A 17,624-nucleotide genomic window follows, 5' to 3' on the forward strand; every position below is an offset into this window, starting at 1 on the left:
TTAGATTGATACAACTCTCTAAAGCTGCTCTGTTTTTCATCACACATTCTCATCTGTAAAACCTTCATTTTTATTAATCTTTGTGCAATCTGTACAACTCTGAGATTAATCATTTTAAAAGAACTACTCTCCGAGTGTTAAGGATTTGCTGGGCTAATGGTAAATGCAAGCACTTCTAAATACTCCACAAAGCAGCACTTGCTTAGTGTTTTATGTTCTCTAAGTATCAGTCTTTGCTTCCCAGTTATCTAGAGTTACGTTTTATGGCTATGTTTCCAGGTCTGTTTCTGGCTGCCTAGAACTGGAGAACAAAATATACGGAGTCCTTTTTTCACCAACTAACGCGGATTCTAAATATTTATAGTCCAGTTCTGCCTTTGTGCAGTTCTGATTGAAGTTAAGGGGAGTTGTATATTTACAAGTCAAGGCAGAGCTAGACTATGAGGCCAAATCCTTCAGTCCTTGCTTGAACAAAAATTTCTGTTTGATCCTGGCACGATGGTTTGGCGGCATCTGGCCTTGCTTAGTTTTGACTCCTTTTAGGTCTTCTGCGGGCGTCAGGCTAGTGTCTCCCTGCCTATACCTCTGGGCCTTACTGGAGATGCGGGTTTTTTTTACGTTCTTTGGTTGATTCAACTGTTTGTCCCCCGATTCTCCCCCTGGCCTTAGCTGAATTTCTCCTGGCGGGTGCTCAGCCCTTGGAGCAGGGGAGGACTCAGCGTGGGAGTTCTAGCCGTGCCCCGAGCCCACCAGCAGCAGCCGGGCAGCGCGCGGCTCCGTGGGCAGCTCTCCAGGCTGCTGCGGGGTCGCCTGAGCCCCTCGCCCTGCTGGGAGAGAGCACGTGGGTCCTGGTTGCAGAAGCCTGTCTCTCCCGAAGTATGTGTTTACCTACCCTGAATTATCACTGCTCATCTCAACAGCGCAGCGTCACCTCTAATGAGTCTTCTTTTTAATTTGTAATGCACATATTGTTAGTGCCTCTGGGGTGCACAGTGTGTACATTGCAGTGCTTTGGTGGAGGTCTAGGCTGTTACCTAGTCCTGAGAGTCTACCAGGGTAATTTTTCATTGTTGTACTTGCAGATTTGGTCGCCTGAGTGCATAAGGCGTCTTCTCTTTGCCTAGTTAAACACAGAGTGCCTGACTAGAAAAGATGAAAGTTAAGGAATCTTCTGCCCTCTTAAGATTTCAATTTAGTTAATGTACTGCAGGTATAAATCCCTAAGTGTTGCTCATGTATGTGGCATTGCATCTGATCGTTATCTCTGGTATGCAGTAACACAGGTGTTTGAGTTTCGGCAATGTGTTTAAGAGATTTATGTTGGTTCTATCAGTGCTTTTATTTTAGTGTATAAATTGCAGCAATATGAAACAAGCTAACTGTGCAGGCGTGTGCTATAGGTTTTGTGGCATACATCATGGATGCATTGAGTAAAGAGGCTGAAAGGAAAAAATAATTGTATTTCACAATGAGGTTACTGTCGATGTGGAGTGAAGGTTGCACTTCAAGAGAGCAGTGGTGTAGGGACAATTTGTGAAAACTCCTTCAATGTTCCAGTTTCTCCACTAACTGGAAAGAACATTCACCTGTTAATTACTATCTCCCTGAAGGTCAGATTATTCCATAGGGCTTCACAGTGAATAAATAGTATTTTAACCAGGAAATCTCACCCGGTCCAGTTTGCTGTCGTTATCCATATGACCATGCTGAGTACCAGCCAGTGTTGATGGAAATGTGCCCTGTGGAAAATGGGAATGAGGGTTCCTCATTAAGTAGATGGCTGTTTATTACTTTGTATATTATGGGTCAAGAGTCTTAGAAAACAGGTTTTAATCTTCAAGGCTTTGCAGCTGTATATGCAGCTCTAGTGACGTATAACTAGAAGTAATGGGAGGAAGTATGAAAAAGGCTGCATGTTGAGGAAGGCTTCTCAACTGTGCAATAAAAATCAAGATGGAAATCATCTGGAGGACACCTCCCATTCATCGAGCCATTCCTTAGGACACAGACAGGGTCTTAGTTCTATTTCTTATTCCTGGGAGAAATTATTTCAGAACTGGCTGGTCTTTACAAAACTGGTTATTGCTGGCAAGTGAAAAACGTGTGAATTTGGAAGGAAAAATAGGCAGTGTTTTATGGTGTAAGCTTCCTGTTCATCCTTCTAAAGTTTCCGTCCTGGGAATTCTTTTTATCTAACTTGATGTCTCTTGTTTATTGCAGAGTGTAAGGTTGCTAGCACAGGCATGAATGAGAGGTTACGCGGTTACTCAGGGTGACTAATGCTGAAGTTCATATTTACCCTTGATTTGCTGCTATGTTACAGATCAGCAGTAGCTTCTACTGCAGAACTTTCTCCTTGTAAATGGTAGTTCTCATTTCATTCCTGGTTTAAAATGCACTGTTTAATTTGTGGTCAACATGGATGTCACTATGGGTTGGGTGCTTTTAAACTTTTTTTTTTTTTAACATCTATGGACTTGCTGCCTTTAAATAGAGAGGAAAATTCAGTGCTGCTGGGGAACCTGAATTGAGCAAATGGTAATTTGTGACCTGTATTAGGGAAAAAAAGGCCACTTCCAGGCCCTGAGCAGAGAGGAGACCCTATTTGGTTGGATATGGTACATATATAAAGAAGAATTTAATCCATTTAAATCAGATGATGGTATCTTTATCTGTTATTACAGATATTACTACATACTTCATGGCCCCATCCCATAAACTAATTTCATTATGATCACCTGTTTGCCACTTGAAATAAACGGAGCATACCTCCCTAAATGATGGTGTAGCCTTTGATTTGAATAGCTGGGTAGAGCCAGGATTTGAACCAGCATTTTAAGCAGCAGAGGAACTGCCAGGTGGCAGCCTGCACACCTTCTGGGGACAGATAACAAAGATGTGACCCACCGGCTGCAGTGGGAGCTGTTCACAAATACTGCTCCCCTCCTCTTCAGTGGGGTTCGCAAACTGTGTAGACATCTCCCACATTCCAGTTCCACTGGCTGTTCTGCAAATCACTTAAGAGGTTTAAAACTTCCTTGTAATTCTACTCTGCACATGAACTTTGAGTGAAGAGAAAGGAAGGACCAGTGAAATGAGAGTCTGGGCCTCAGGGACCCGTTCAAATTGCTATTGCAAGCATTTGGCAAAGTCTGGGATAACATCCTATATATCCATCTTTGTCCCTAGCTGTGTGCCCTTGGGCTTTGTTCTGAGCTTACTAATTTCTAACCTGGTGCAAAATGTGAACGGTTACTATTGCCAGTGTACATTAATACATGTGGCAATGTGCACACTAATGTAAAATACTTATTAAAAACTAAAATTTATTTACATAATTTTGACAATAAGAAGGTTGCAAACCGGAAACACTCTGGACAGGAGAACTAGGATTTCAAAGAATATAATTAGGTAAAACATATGGTTGTGACACCCACAAAACGCAACAGAGGTTGCAAATCTTTTAAATTATTGTGATGATACTGCATGAGGAATCTTGAAATTTTATACCTAGCAGGAATAGGCTGGGTTTGGGTTTTTATTTTATTTTTATAAAGGGTTAATTTGTAGTGCATCCTGCAAGCTGATATGTGGGATAAATAGTTTGGACACTGATTTGTAATCTCTGTTTATGAGTACATGACTGCTATTCTTATAAATGTCATCACTTTCTTGGTAGTATCTGGTAATATCTGAGTCATGAGGTGCTGACAAAAATCCAATGCACTTAATGTGAAACTTGAGGCATTTTGCTCATTCCAAAAGATATTAGCAATAGCCAGCCCCGCATTTAACTGATAAATAACGTGTACATGTGCACATGACACAGTCGTGCTGCTATGTGGATTTTTTCCTCTTACCTAAAATCTTTGTGGAAGTACATCAGAGTTCAAATCATGATACTTTATTTATTTGTTTTTAAATGAATTTCCTTAATGCATACTGGTAGACGTGTATGGAGATGGTTTGTTGTGCCAGTGAGGGCAGATCCATACGAAGGCAGAGCAGGCTTCCTTGGGTGTATTTCCTTTGAACTTGGATATCCTGGCTATGGAAACGAACTCTGCATATGTTATCACTGACTTAAGAAATTAAACCTCTCACATGCAGCTGAGTACTGAAAAATATTTCATTTTTCCATTATTCCTCTCTTTATTTACAGCCATACAGCAGGATATGAAAATGAGAACCACAGTGCTCCCATGTTGTACAGCTGTGGGGCCCAGTACAGAATACACACCCACGGAGTTTTTAGAGGCATACAAGTGAGTATAGGAGGGCGTTCTTCAAAGGGAAGTAAAACTGCTGCCTGTTTATCATGTTCATTTACTACTTCACTGGTATTTATAAATCCATCCTCAATGTGTGGTTTCCCTCTATTATCAACAAATGCCTAAGTGTCCTGACTTCACTGAAGCCATTGAAGTTTAATGTAAGATTTCTTCCTGACACAGTCATTTAAAATTGTTTATTTCTTCTCCTAAAATTTATCTGCAGGGCAGTATTCCTTACCAGCTTCTCTGGATGGTCCGAAATGTATGATTCCAACTCTTAGCTCCAGTCACTTTGGCTGTATGAAACTTCTGTGGTTACAGTGGGCTATATCTGATAACCATATATAGGAAAGTGTTAGACGACATTTTGCTTTTATGGATTTCTGAAACTTTACTAATTCAAACATATTTCCTTAAAACAAAATATAGTAAGTGATTGTTTCGTAATGACTAGGTAATTAGTGAATATTTGGATAGAGCTTACTGTTCGCCCAAGTTAATTTCCTCCTTTTCTGAAACAGTCATACCATCAATAAATAACACTGTAAAAGACATACCTTCTTAAAACTGATGGCAAAGTCATATGTTATCTGTCTCTTCTGTGTTGCTGTGTGTTGTCAACATACATGTATGTTTTTAGATAGCATCTTTTCTCCTTTTCCTTTTCTGTATAGCTTAACAAGTCATTATTCAGTGGCAGGCTCTCAGAAATAGGGTCATGAGCCAGCTTTTGTTGAGTGAATAAAAGTAAGCAGTTGACATTGTTTAAGGCAGCTAATTATCCCGGAAGGAGAAGATCATCTTTGATCGAACATTGTGACAGTGGCCAAAATCCATTAAGGCTGAACTATTCACCAACCCTACCTAGACAGTTTTTCTTGTTTTATTTTTTACCAATTTGTGTTAACCCAATCCATTACTTTCTCTGTCCTTTAACTTCATGCGAGTATTTAAAATAAAGAGGAGAATGCTACCCTGGCTTGTGCTCTTATCTCTTAGACTTGTATAAGCCTAAAACTGTTCCGTAAGCCCGTGAGTGTTCTTCCAGGATTGTATGAATACACATGAGGTCAGAATGTGGCCAGTTTAATCTTGCATATAAATATTGGTGAGAGAATTTAATAAGTAGAGTTCACTGTGTTTCACCTTCATATAATTTTAATACTCCACAAAGAGCAGATTAAGGTGTAATAAGGCTGTGCTTTGTTAGTGTAGAATGAAATAAAATTGCCTGTTTGAAGTATAATATGTTTAAATATCTCTTTGTCCTGGAGAAGTGCTTCTGACTGACTGTCTTTGATTATGTTAAATAAAAGCTCGAGAACATACACATTGCATTAGCAAGTCTCTGTCATTGTAGGATGTCCGACGGGTGCCGGGAGTAGCTCCAACTATCGTCCGATCAGCAAGTGAGACAAATGAAAAACGTCCCTTCATGTGCGCGTACCCCGGCTGTAACAAGCGATACTTTAAGCTGTCCCATTTACAGATGCACAGCAGAAAGCACACTGGTAAGTGCCAGCATGGACCCGTATAAATCACATCACAGCGCTGGACAGCAGAGTGGGTAAGGTGATTTTAAAATGGCATAAGATGCAAGAAATGATCTGCGAGGCCAGGGATGGCGAGAATCTGTCAGATGACTATGTTTGTGCTCTCTCAGCTTGGCAATCCCTCTTTTGGATGCAGAGGACTCTGAATCTAGGGAAGAAAACCACAGAGCAGTGCTGACAGCAAGTAGATCACCTTTCTCCCTCTTTTATTGCTGTAGAGCATCATCACGGCTGTGACTGGTCTTCCCTTTCTTTTTTTCTACCCTCTCCCTCCCATTTGGGAGCATCTGATCTTGCTCCAAATCTTAATTTTTATTAAGGAGTTTTGTATGCCAGAGGAACCTAGACATTGAGCATCCCTTGCCCTCCTTTCCAGGTTGCTGGAGGCAGGGACTGGCAAATGGGCTTCCTTGCTGTGGGATCTTTCAGCGAAGAATTGAGCCTGAAGGCAGCCATTTGTAGGCTGAGATCTAGATTCTTCCTGAGGTCAGGCAGTATGTTACATTTCAAAATGTGGACATCAAGTGCCCTGCTGCACCTTGCTGGAGAGTGCATAACAGAATTATTTTCCCTATTGGGAGATTTGTACTGTTGGAAATGTATAATTAACATATAACTTTAGGTATGATCCTTATGTATTTTTTCGATTGCCTGTCTTATTTTTATTTAGACAATTATTTCGGTGCTAATGTAGAAACCCATGGATAAAATCTGTAAATATAGGTGCTCAGTTAACCATTTTTGTGACAGGTCAAAGGGATGAAACAGACAACAGGAAGGCAGTCCAGACTGCCTGGACCTGGCTGATTGCCTAACATTTCATAAATCTGTTCCTTTTGAACATCATGTGGTGACATTAGTTAATTGCATAAAATACTTACAGGTGAGAAATGAACCTTAAAAAGCATTTTTAATTTTGGAATGTGCAAGTCACCGACTGTTCAGATAGACATCTTTAGTGTTGCTCAGATTACACGTTCAAGATAATTTAGATTGTAACTGGAATTTAGTCTTCTGAGCTGAAGGTCTACAGAAATGCTGTTCTATTTTCTCTTAATGAATTGGAAACAGAAGAAAAATTGGAGCTCTTTTGGGGTCTATCAATTGCCTTATTTTTCTTGAGTATGCCTAAACAGTTCTGAATTTTTCTTATAATCACTATTTCTTTCATCCCTGAAGTGATTTACTCTCTATTTGAACAGTCATAAGTTGTTTGTTCTGGTCTTGTTTTTTGCTCCATTTAGCTAGTTGGCTTTCACAATATTTTTTCTGGATTCATCATGAGAACTTCAGCTTACATGTTTGTTTTTGTTCTTAACTGGAGGAGATTTCCAGCAATATTCTACATATAATCTAGGCATGTAGAGCCACAAAACCCCCAGAAGACTTTAGGGGATAGGACTGTGGCCATCTAGCAGCCCTAGAGAGACTTCTCCCGTTCTCTTTGAGGTCATGCATGCCCCTCCCTTCTCCTTTGGTTTATGTGATTGTGGATCAGGGTAGAAGAAAAATGTTTTCTTTTTCCTTCTGCACAGGTGGGCCCAGATTTGCTGCCGGTGTATTTTGATATGTTGACAGCAAAACTTGTTTATTTCTCCAATCTTTGCAAGTTTCTTTTTGTAAGAGGACAGCTTGATTCCCAAAGCTTGTTTTTTCTAGTATGAATGTTGCCATTGATAAGACAATATAAACTTTGGAGGTTGGTTGCAGCTAAAGAGAGGAAGCAAGGGGTAGTGCACTGCTGCCATCAGAATTCCTCAGGCCACTTACCTGGCTGCTGTCTTCAGCTTTAGGATCAGAAGGGTTCTCTCTCCTATATCAAGAAGGCTGACTGTTGGACGAGTAACTAGCTCTTTCCTATGAGTAGTGTCTGGAAATTATGCTTACCAAATCCCCGGCTGCTCTAGAAGCTTAGATTATGATGCCCTTCATTTCTGGTCACCTGTTCTCTATTAGTCCTAGTTTTTGGGAGTGCTTGCTAGGCTGTACTGTGTGGGAGCATCTGGGGTGGATAGTCTACGAACACTGTGGAGTTTGCTTATTTTCTTGACTGCTTGATGTGGTGGAGAGCCTGTTCTTGGTGGCCATAAGGGTCTTTTCTAGTTCCATGCTCTTCAGGAGTCCTGGACAGTCAAACTGACTTTTGTGATGCGAATCCATTTCCAGTGTCTCTTGTAAGTTATGTCTTTCTCTAACCCTGACTTGTGTCTCCTTCTCGTGGAAAAGTTGTCTGTCAGAAGCAAGATTTGGAAATAAGTTTTCTCCAAGGGCAGATCAGTCATCGCTGGAAGAATGTGTGTGTCTTGTTGAGAACAGTCATGGTAGCTAGAGCTCACCCTTCTCTGTGCCTTCTTTCTTTTCTCCACCTGCTTGGTTTTATGTGTTAAGGGATATCTTAATGGACCAGTATGACTAGAGAAAGGCTGTTGGTTTATGTTGATAATTGTGTGGCTCTCTCTTCGTGTCTCTGACCATTTTTCCTGTTTGTAACTCAGTAAACTCCAAACTCCCATTCTAGAGTTTTCTACAGTACAGAAATTGGACTTGGTGGCTTTAGCGCATTCAACAGAAAGTAGCTGGCAAGCCTAACACCTAACTCCTACTAAACAAAGGGATATCTCTTCTTCTGCTTCAGTGTTTTGATGGGGAGAAATCCTGACGAGTCATCTAAAGTCAGGAGAGTTGTCAGATTGATTTCAGCTCAAGTGAAGGACAATTTGGTTGTATTTGGCATACCTCTCTACAGCCAACAGAATTTTACTAGTCCTCCTCTAAGAGGGTCCTGGATTCACTCACCTTTCTTAGTGTGGTGGTAGGTCCGTTTTTTAAATTATGAACACATGATTTGAAACCAAGCTGTAACGTATATCTAATTTTTAAACCAGTAGATAGTATCTTTGCAGAATAATACTGACTTTTGATCATCTTTTTTTCTTTCTGTAATGGATACATACAGAGGATTGGCTCATCAGATCTTCTGTCCTTCACTGGTTGCAGTATTGCAAAATCAGACAGGGCCCTGAAACACAAAATTGAATTAAATAATCAGTTTTACCAATGTTTCAACATAGCCTTAGTTGAAAATATGTTGACATTTGGTACCCTCCAAGACTGCTTATCCATTGTTAACAATGCCTCTATTGAAACATGTACAACCATAACAGCTTTTTTCTTATCTTGGTGTATTTTGCCGCAGCAGATAGGCCTCTGAAAGGAAATGCAGAAATGCATATAACTTTTCAACAGCACAGCAAGTAATGCGGGATGTCATCCTGTGGCAGACTTCACAGACTTCTTTGCAGAAACAAACTGTTGTTTAAACCTCCATAAATTTCATTTATGGTGCATCGGCATTCTTGCTAGAGACCCTTTGGGTTCAGTGCCACACACTGGAAAAATCTGATTTATCCTAACAGAAAACTGAGCACCTTTGCAGAGAAAACATCCTCTGCCTGTTTGCCAGGGATATTATTCAGCCTAAATATGCTCAACTGCAGGCATGAGTTTGTACAATGAAGTATGAGAATCTGTAAAGCAGGAAGGTTGTCCTGTGCTTGGCTCTTGGTGGTGGATTTCTGCAGCTCTAGGGGGTTTCGGTAATGCAGTCTAATAATGATTTTTTATGCTAGTCATCTAATAGTGATTTCTTTGCTTTGACAAAAGCAAATAACCTTTTACTGTGACATGTGCCACCGTGCTGCTAAATGCCTTACAGTCATTAGTGCAGTTCATCATTGCAGCACCTTTGAAAGATAGAGCTGTGTCCTCTCTATACAGAGATGATAAATTGATAAATGGGTGTAGTTGTGTCTGAGCTGGGATCCGCGCAGGCTCTCCTCCAAAGAGTCCGGTGTGGTAGCTTGTAGAAGAGCATTCTTGTCATTAGTGTTGCTTTGCAATGCTGACCTTCATACTTAAGCCATGGAATAGCATTCTGCAGAATACTGTGGAAGCTAAAAGCATACATGGATTCAAGAAACAACTGGACAAATTAATGAAAAGAAACTGTTGATGAGTATAATGAAATGTAAATAATGCTGGAAACCTCTGAGTCACAGACAGAAGGACTGCTGAAGCTTCGTCTTCATCTCCTGTTTTAATTTGAAATTGTATGTGGTCACGTAGGAAGGTGACAGCATTATGGGATGTTTTTCATGCATTAAGAGACTTAAGTCTTTTCCTGAAGAGGTTTTACTAGACCTGGGGAAACTAGACGCTGCACTAACCCCTCTCGGTATAGTGATTCAATGAGGCAATCAGATTCAGTCAGACTTTTTCTGATTTGGGACTTATCTGTCATCCTGTTCTCATGAAACTTATGGGAGTGAACAGGTATGTGACAGTTGGCTTTGGCAGGCGTTTTGCTTGGCACTAGCTGATGTCAAAGATGTAGAATTAAAGAGGTATTAGAATTTCTGTCCAAATATTGTGCTTCTTTTCGTTTCGTTGGTTTTTGTTTTCTGTGCAGTGTCATCATCTCTGTGTGAGCGTCTTGGATTGATTCCTTTGGTACATGTATTGCTTAAATTTGTTCTTGATTTAATCAAGATTTTATTTCAAAGTAGTTAAAGAAATGCTTTCATGGGCATACCACCAGACCCGCTATACCATTTTATTCAGATACCTTGCTAACCATCTTCTGCATTTATATTGCAATTAGCAGACAATCATCCTGTCACTGCATTCTGCTCTGCTGACATTCCCCCTCTTAAATCTGCCAAAGGGCTGAATTCCTTGGAAGTAAGTGGTTTCTGAAAAGCAGGCACCCCCCAGGGAGTCCTTGCGGTCAAAGTGTACAGAACTATTTCAAACACCTGTGGCAACTTTAATCCCCTTATGCTAATAAATTAAGCACAGCAGACAGGGAAATTGTCCACACCTAGGTTTGAGAACCAGTAAACTCCTTTGGGTGACTGTCACAGGAAGTTAGCTTGTTCTTGCAGATTTAGTTGTTTTTGTGAAATTTTGATCTCGGCAATTATAGTACGAATTTGGAATGCTCTTCTTAATATGCTACTTGCACGGTGTTACCTAGGTCAGAATGTTTCTGCTTTAAGCTAAAATAGTTTGCCCTGGTGTCTCAGAATGCCAGTGCAACCAGGAAATGTTTCCTCATCATAATAAAATCAGAAGTGCAGACACTTGCAGTGAAGATTTATGAACGTGATATGTGTTAAAAAATATGCCCAGAGAAATTAAACCCACTGCCCACATCAGCTGATGTTTTCTCTTTAGGTCCTTCCTACTGGACCTTTGTTTTACATCTCAGCTTTCCACTGTAGGCAAAGCAGGTCCCAGCTGGTCTCGTGTGAACCTTCCAGATAACACCCAGGGTCCTCTTGGCTTTGCACCGAGAGATGTTTCATCACTTCTCACGCTGAGGCCTCAGCACGGGGCTGTGGCACTGTCACCGGGCTGCGTGTAGGCAGAAGTGTAATTATAGCTGAGGCTTTTGCAGGATTCCAGCATTGTGCAAAAAAGGGCCTTAGACTAGGTGCGAATCAGATCTGAAAGGTGGTACAGCTCTTCCTGTCACAGCATGAGGATTATTTTTTTTGTGTGCCAGACAGATTTCACCAGCTCTGTGATATTCTTCATGCCAGCAGTGTTTCCCTCTTTCCTCAAGCTCCTTGAGTGCTGCATTTCTTTTTGCACGTTTTTGTGGTTGGTGAAGTCCTTTGCATTGAAAACCATGTTCATTTGAGACACTGAGTTGCAGGGATTTAAATTTTTTTAAAAAGTCAGAGTCTCGCTTTCCATCCCAGAGAAAACCCATCCTGAGGATCTCTGCTGAGCTGTATGGGAGTTGGAGGAAGGGTTTCTATTTACGTGAGGCTTTGCAATAATTCATAGGCTTGCCTGCGGGAGGTGTGCACCTATGTGAGATTCGATTTAATGGTGCTTTGAGGAAGAAATGTATTTTATGTTTTGGGGAAGAATATGTATTTTTCTGTGGTTGAATTTTGCTTAGTTTATTTTAATTAAGTTAATGTGGTTGTTAGTGCAAGTTGCCACCTGCATGGATGTCATTTGTTTAGTTTTTTTACTTTAAATCTGCTTTAGAGCAAACTGCATGTTGTCCCCTTGTACAAATGATATAATCCTGAAACGGGTTGAAAGAGCTTAATGTGATTTTCAGAGTAGTACAACACAAGAGATTTCTCTTTTTTCTCCAGCAGAAAACAATAAAAAAGAGTTTAATGCAACCTGATTTTTTTTGTAGCTTTGACCTATTTTTTTTTTTTAGAATGAGCAGTTTCAACATTCCTGTCAATATAGTAGAATCATGCCGGCCTTTCCCCACTAATTCCAGCAGTTGTGTGGTTTTAGAGCGAATGAGTCCTGGTGTACCACTGGACTGCTTTAGACATGAGAGAAGTCCAAGTCTTTCAGCGTAAAACATTTCATCTTCTGATTCTAGTTGATGTATTCCCTCATTTAGCCACATTTTCTCATAAAGTGTTTGTCCTTTATAGGTGAAAAACCTTATCAGTGTGATTTTAAGGACTGCGAACGAAGATTTTCTCGTTCAGACCAACTCAAACGGCACCAAAGACGACACACAGGTTTGTTGACAACCCATCTCTCTACTCATTACAGTTCATCTTTGCAAGCAAATTGCGATCCAAAAAATATACTTTAAAACTTTTATTTTTCTGATGTTGTGTCTGCTCATAAATGATATCCATAGTGCAGAATTCTTGAAGTTAGCTTTAGGAGGGCTCAGTAGCTGTTTGTTGTATTTTTTTTTAAACTGACATTTCCGCAGGTTGTATAGGTGACTCTTTCATCTTGCAGCCATCTTTAATGAGATATCTTTAATGAAACTGTTAGGTCTATCCTGTATCCCCAGTATTGAGAAAATATTTTTAAAAAAAGCCAAGGAAAAGTTGCTAATGAGTAACGTGATAAATGCTGCTGTTGGTGCTCTGAGGTTGGTGTGGCAGTGCTGGTAGGTGAATGCTGCGTGTGCGTGACAGTGGGGAAGGCAGCAGCAGCCATGGTTGGGTCTGGGTCCTGGGTAGACTTGTGCGTCTTTCTTTTTGTGAATCATTTACTGGGTGAGATGTTCAGAGACAGCCAAAGCTGCTTGAGGCTTCAGTCCCAATTCAGCAAGTTGTTCATTACACATACACCATTTTCTGGAAACATAAAGAAAGTGTGTTTCAGCGTTTCAGGAGTTCTTGGAGATCTAGATTAGGTGGACAGGGGAGAGAGCTGCCCTTCTCGAAGTCATGGAAGAAGAGATGGTGCCTTCTGGCTGGGGGTAGAACCATGAGGCTGCTCTGCATGGAACGTGAGAAGGGGCTTCAGAGGCCCCCTCTGACGGAGCCACAGCAAGAAGTTGCGTCTCAGGGAGTGACCTGACAATCGGTTCACATGCTATTCTGTGGCGAATTTCTGCCTGCTCCTTTTTTTACTAAAGATGTTCTATCCAGCCTAAATGCTGTTATTGAGGGATACAGGAAGTGTCTCTGAAAGCTGGTGGTTAAAGTGCTCTGTTGGGATGATAACATTTTTAGCAACTGCTTGCTGGTACACATCTGTGTTAAGCAGTCCCTGTGACTTACGTGTAGTGTGTCAAGTAAGCAGTCAAATGTAAAGTAAGTTAAGCCTATTGGGATTATATAAAAATATACGTCTGCACATCTGTTCTTCCTATGTCATATTTACTCATACGTGGTACCAGTAGTGCCAAGCCACAGGATCACAATTAATAAAGTTTGCAGATTCTCCTCAGCCCAGCAATGTCAGGGGGTGTGGGTTTATGATGGTGCTGTTTGGATGTCTCAGACCCACACATCGGAAGAAGGGGTTACAAAAGGATGGCGGCTGATTAATGACTGTCCATAACGTGTAGGCGTGAAACTGGGAGGAGTAGTTACAGTAACTAGTACCAAAAAATCCAGTCTTTCAAAAATTCAGAAACAATTGATTTTATTAATCCTTCCAAAAGGTGTTGGGATATAAGAATAGATTTATTTTTGTTTGGTTTTCAGGTGTGAAGCCCTTCCAGTGTAAAACCTGTCAGAGAAAGTTCTCTAGGTCTGATCATCTGAAGACTCATACCAGGACTCATACAGGTAAAACAAGTGCGTAAACTTTTATTCACATTTATATTTATTTTTTTTAAAGTTTTAATGTTGTTGTAAATTACGTTATTAGAAAGTCTCTTAAAGTGGAGTTAAATATTCAGAAGGAATTTCAGGGTGCTGATTTTTCAGCGTGATTACATTCCCCAGCTGTCATAGTCACTTCTCAAAGGGATTTAAGTGATTTTGGAAACTGCACTTTCTTTATGTTTAAAGAAATTTCAGCTTGGCAAAATACATTTTGTCAGCTATTGTGAGGTGAGCATTATGGTCTCAGCCCACAAATGTCAAGTTGATCTATTGCCTTTACTGAAAAAACCCTGTAAGATAGAATTTTTAATTCTAGCTTTAGCTGAAGGTCTGTAATCTGAAGTATTCATTCCTACTTGTGCTTCTCCTAAGTGTCAGTTGAGCCTAATGCAGGATAGCACAGCAAAGCTCGTGCTGTTGCTGCTTGTACTATAATCTCTCCAGAAGATAAAAGGAGTGCCTTTTGCAAACTCACACTGACAGACACTAAAGTGAGAGCTTACTCAAATATTCAAGAACCTTTTTGAACAAACCATAGTATTTCATGTAAATACAAGGGAAAAAATTGGAGGGCATTTTAGTCTACTCTGTCCTCGTGTAAATGTAAACACCGTTAAGGAGCAACCACAGCAAGCTCTGTATTTTAAGTTTTAAAATTATTCCTATGAACTGACATTTTCTGTTCCCTTCCACTTCGTGTGCAGTATTTTTACCAAGCAGTTGTTTACTGAGCACTTTGGCATGTTGTTAGAAGTCACAGCGTTTCCTATACTGGTGTTAACCTTTTAAATTCAGTCTCTATACAGATGTACAAGGAGCCTGAAAATCTTTTTCTCCCTGCTAAGGATTCTTTTTTCTCTTCTGGACCAAAAAACCGCATATTTAAAACTTTAAAAAATAAAACAGAAATATTAGTAAAGGAGATGATTCATCTGAGAACAATGGCACTGGGAGAATAAACGCTTCGAGTAACGGCCATATCTCCACTTGCAGTCTGCAAATGGTGAAGGGCATGGCTGTGCTCCTGGGTTCTCCCCAGAGCTTCGTGATGAGTTGCAGGGCCTGGGTCTCTGTGCATTTGCATGAAGAAAGGTATTTTCTTAATCAGCAAGATCTCTCTGGTAGACACAAGATGGCAACATGCTGGCAAACTGGGATAAACTACATTCCCCATCGCACTTCATTGCTGACTGATCTGCCAATTACAAGACTTCCATTACTCTGGTGATTTTTTTTTCCCCCTAGATTAGCTAAATCAATGAAGAGCTTGCTCTCTCTTTTTTTCTAGAGAAATTCATTTCCCCATTCTATTTCTTCCTTGCTCCATGTGATGCAAGCCCACAGCACACTCATTTCTGAAAGCAGCCTCGCTGAGCACCGAGAACCTCATAGCGCAGCCTGGTGCATGGGCTCTCTGCCTGCCACTGGCTCGGGTTCTGTGCGAGCTCTGCAGCCCAACTGTGTGCTGCTGTGGTGATGCTCCTGTCATGTTCCCTTGACTGTAAAATACACATATCCTGAGGGAATGAGCATGAGTGGTGGGTGGAGATTTTTCGTCTCCATCTTGCGCTGTAGCTTCATTCCTCTTCCTTTCTTATATCCTCTAAATTTTGCAACAAAACATGAGCTCAAGTTAACTTTCTCCGTGATAAATCTTGATGAAGCAGAGCACAGGTGACTTCAATCTAATTTCATCCTAATTTTGAATCAACTGCTGAAGTGTTTAGGTTACAAATTTGAGGTTCTTTGTCTCCACAAGCAATTTTCCCATAACAGCAATTTTTGCTGCAGAAAGCAAAAAATAAATCAAAGGAAAGCTCCATGCATCTATGTACACTTTTAGCAATGGAAATGTGATTTCTGATAACCATACAGTGAAGCTGTGCAAAGTAATTTGTCCCCAGCACGGAACTACCAGAGATTGCTGCCCCCTATTGTGAGAGGACAACCAGACTCGCTTGTGAAACATCAAAACTCTGTGCTGCTTTTACTGTGGTAGTTCAGTGTAAAACTGGTCAGGAATAGGTAACTCACATCAGTTCACAGGATGGTTTTGCTAACGCTGCTGAGATGAAAGAAGACTACTTTCTACAATCTGTGATTTTTATCAGTAGCACTGACCAGATCAGTTTTGTCCCGTACTGTTTTATGCGCTCATGTGAGATAGTTGATGCTTTTGCCAGCGTGTGTATTAAGTGGATGAAGCAGATTTTAAACACCTTCCCCCCCTTAAATACATTGCATGGAATTTTGCAAACATAAATAGACATTTATGCCAATCCCAGATCTCCTTTTGCTTGAATTTGAATGTTTGTGAAATGTACAAAGTGTGAGACAAAGAAGAGGAGATGTCTGGGTGAGCTAGTACCACCCAGTGTGTCTTGAGCTGGAGAGTACAGGGGCTGTAAACAGCACTGAAGAGCCCAGCTCCAGAGCTGAACCTACTTTAAAATATTGCATTTTCCAGGGGGGGAGGAAAAGAAGCAAATGTAATTCTAAGAGAAACATGAGTCACTGAGCACTGCTCTGAGCTAATGAAAGCATTCCATCAGCATTCCTGTGGCATCAGAAACACAGCCTGAAATTCCGCTTGAACATTGTATAAAAACCAAGAGACCAGATTAATATGGAAAAAGGTAGTGGCGTTTCTTGTTTAAAATTGAATGTGCTTTGCTTGAGGTCATTTTTAGTGAATATTATGCTCATGGGAATGTCAGAAAAATACCAAATATTTTGAGCCTTTAACATCTCCCATAGATGTGAATCTATTTAGTCAGCAGTGGGAAACTTTCAGTCGGGCTCAGCGGACTTCATGCTGAACTGTTGCTCCTACCATATTCTCTTACACTCAGCAGTTTCAAAGAACTTCAGCCAAAACTCACTGAGCTAGCTGGAAAAGCTCGCCTTGACTTGAGGTCAAGTCCTAAATAGTCACTGACAGTTTTCACAGTGACTAACAGTATGTCTGCACCACAGTCCAAGGTGTGACTGAAGCTTGTGCGAATGCCAGAATGACTTCTAAACTGGTTCGTTTGAGAGCTGAGATCAGCATAGACATGGCAACATGGTGTTCAGTAAGGGCCTGTCTTCAGGAACGAACTGCTGCAAAATGTTCTACGTCATCTGAAAAGGCTGTTGTTAAAGATCAGCTGACGGAGATGTAGACAAGCAGAGAGTGCTGGTGTGAGCAGGAATTGAGGGCCCTCCCACACTTGCTCAGGACAGCCTGGGATGCCTTTCCTCCTGACAGGGGCTCTGCCCAGCTCCTCACAGCCCTGCAGAAAGAACATAGCAGTGTCTCAGGCAAGCTGTGTACCCGGTTAATAACAGGGTGTTTTGTTAACAGGTGAAAAGCCTTTCAGTTGCCGGTGGCCCAGCTGTCAAAAAAAATTTGCCAGGTCTGATGAATTAGTTCGTCATCACAACATGCACCAGAGGAACATGACTAAACTGCAGTTGGCCCTTTAGACAGTTGAAACAAGTGAATAAACCAGCTGGGACATTATGAGCTACCGCAAACTTTATCAGCCATCTTCGATCACCTCTGTCAGAAAGCTGCAGCTGTCTTCACATCCCATTTGACACAAGTTAACTAAACCGTAGGATTCTGCTCAGCCTTGTCTTCCGTTTGGAGTTACCTAAGTTCCTATTCAATGAGTTTAAGAGATTGTTAT

At 40.9% G+C, this 17,624-nt stretch overlaps 1 protein-coding gene across 1 annotated transcript; it reads left to right on the plus strand.

Moving 5' to 3' along the window:
• Positions 1-669: 669 nt before the first annotated feature.
• Positions 670-17,418, plus strand: LOC104280291 (Wilms tumor protein homolog; the record flags this gene model as incomplete). Its single annotated transcript, XM_009877895.1, has 7 exons — positions 670-876; positions 2,221-2,272; positions 4,163-4,265; positions 5,635-5,785; positions 12,304-12,393; positions 13,828-13,911; positions 17,297-17,418. Coding segments are annotated over 7 exons (809 nt in total), but the record flags the coding sequence as incomplete, so codon positions are not given.
• Between the last annotated feature and the right edge of the window lie 206 nt (positions 17,419-17,624).

Source organism: Apaloderma vittatum, unplaced genomic scaffold (assembly GCF_000703405.1).
Source record: "Apaloderma vittatum isolate BGI_N311 unplaced genomic scaffold, ASM70340v1 scaffold39561, whole genome shotgun sequence".
Classification (NCBI taxonomy): domain Eukaryota; kingdom Metazoa; phylum Chordata; class Aves; order Trogoniformes; family Trogonidae; genus Apaloderma; species Apaloderma vittatum.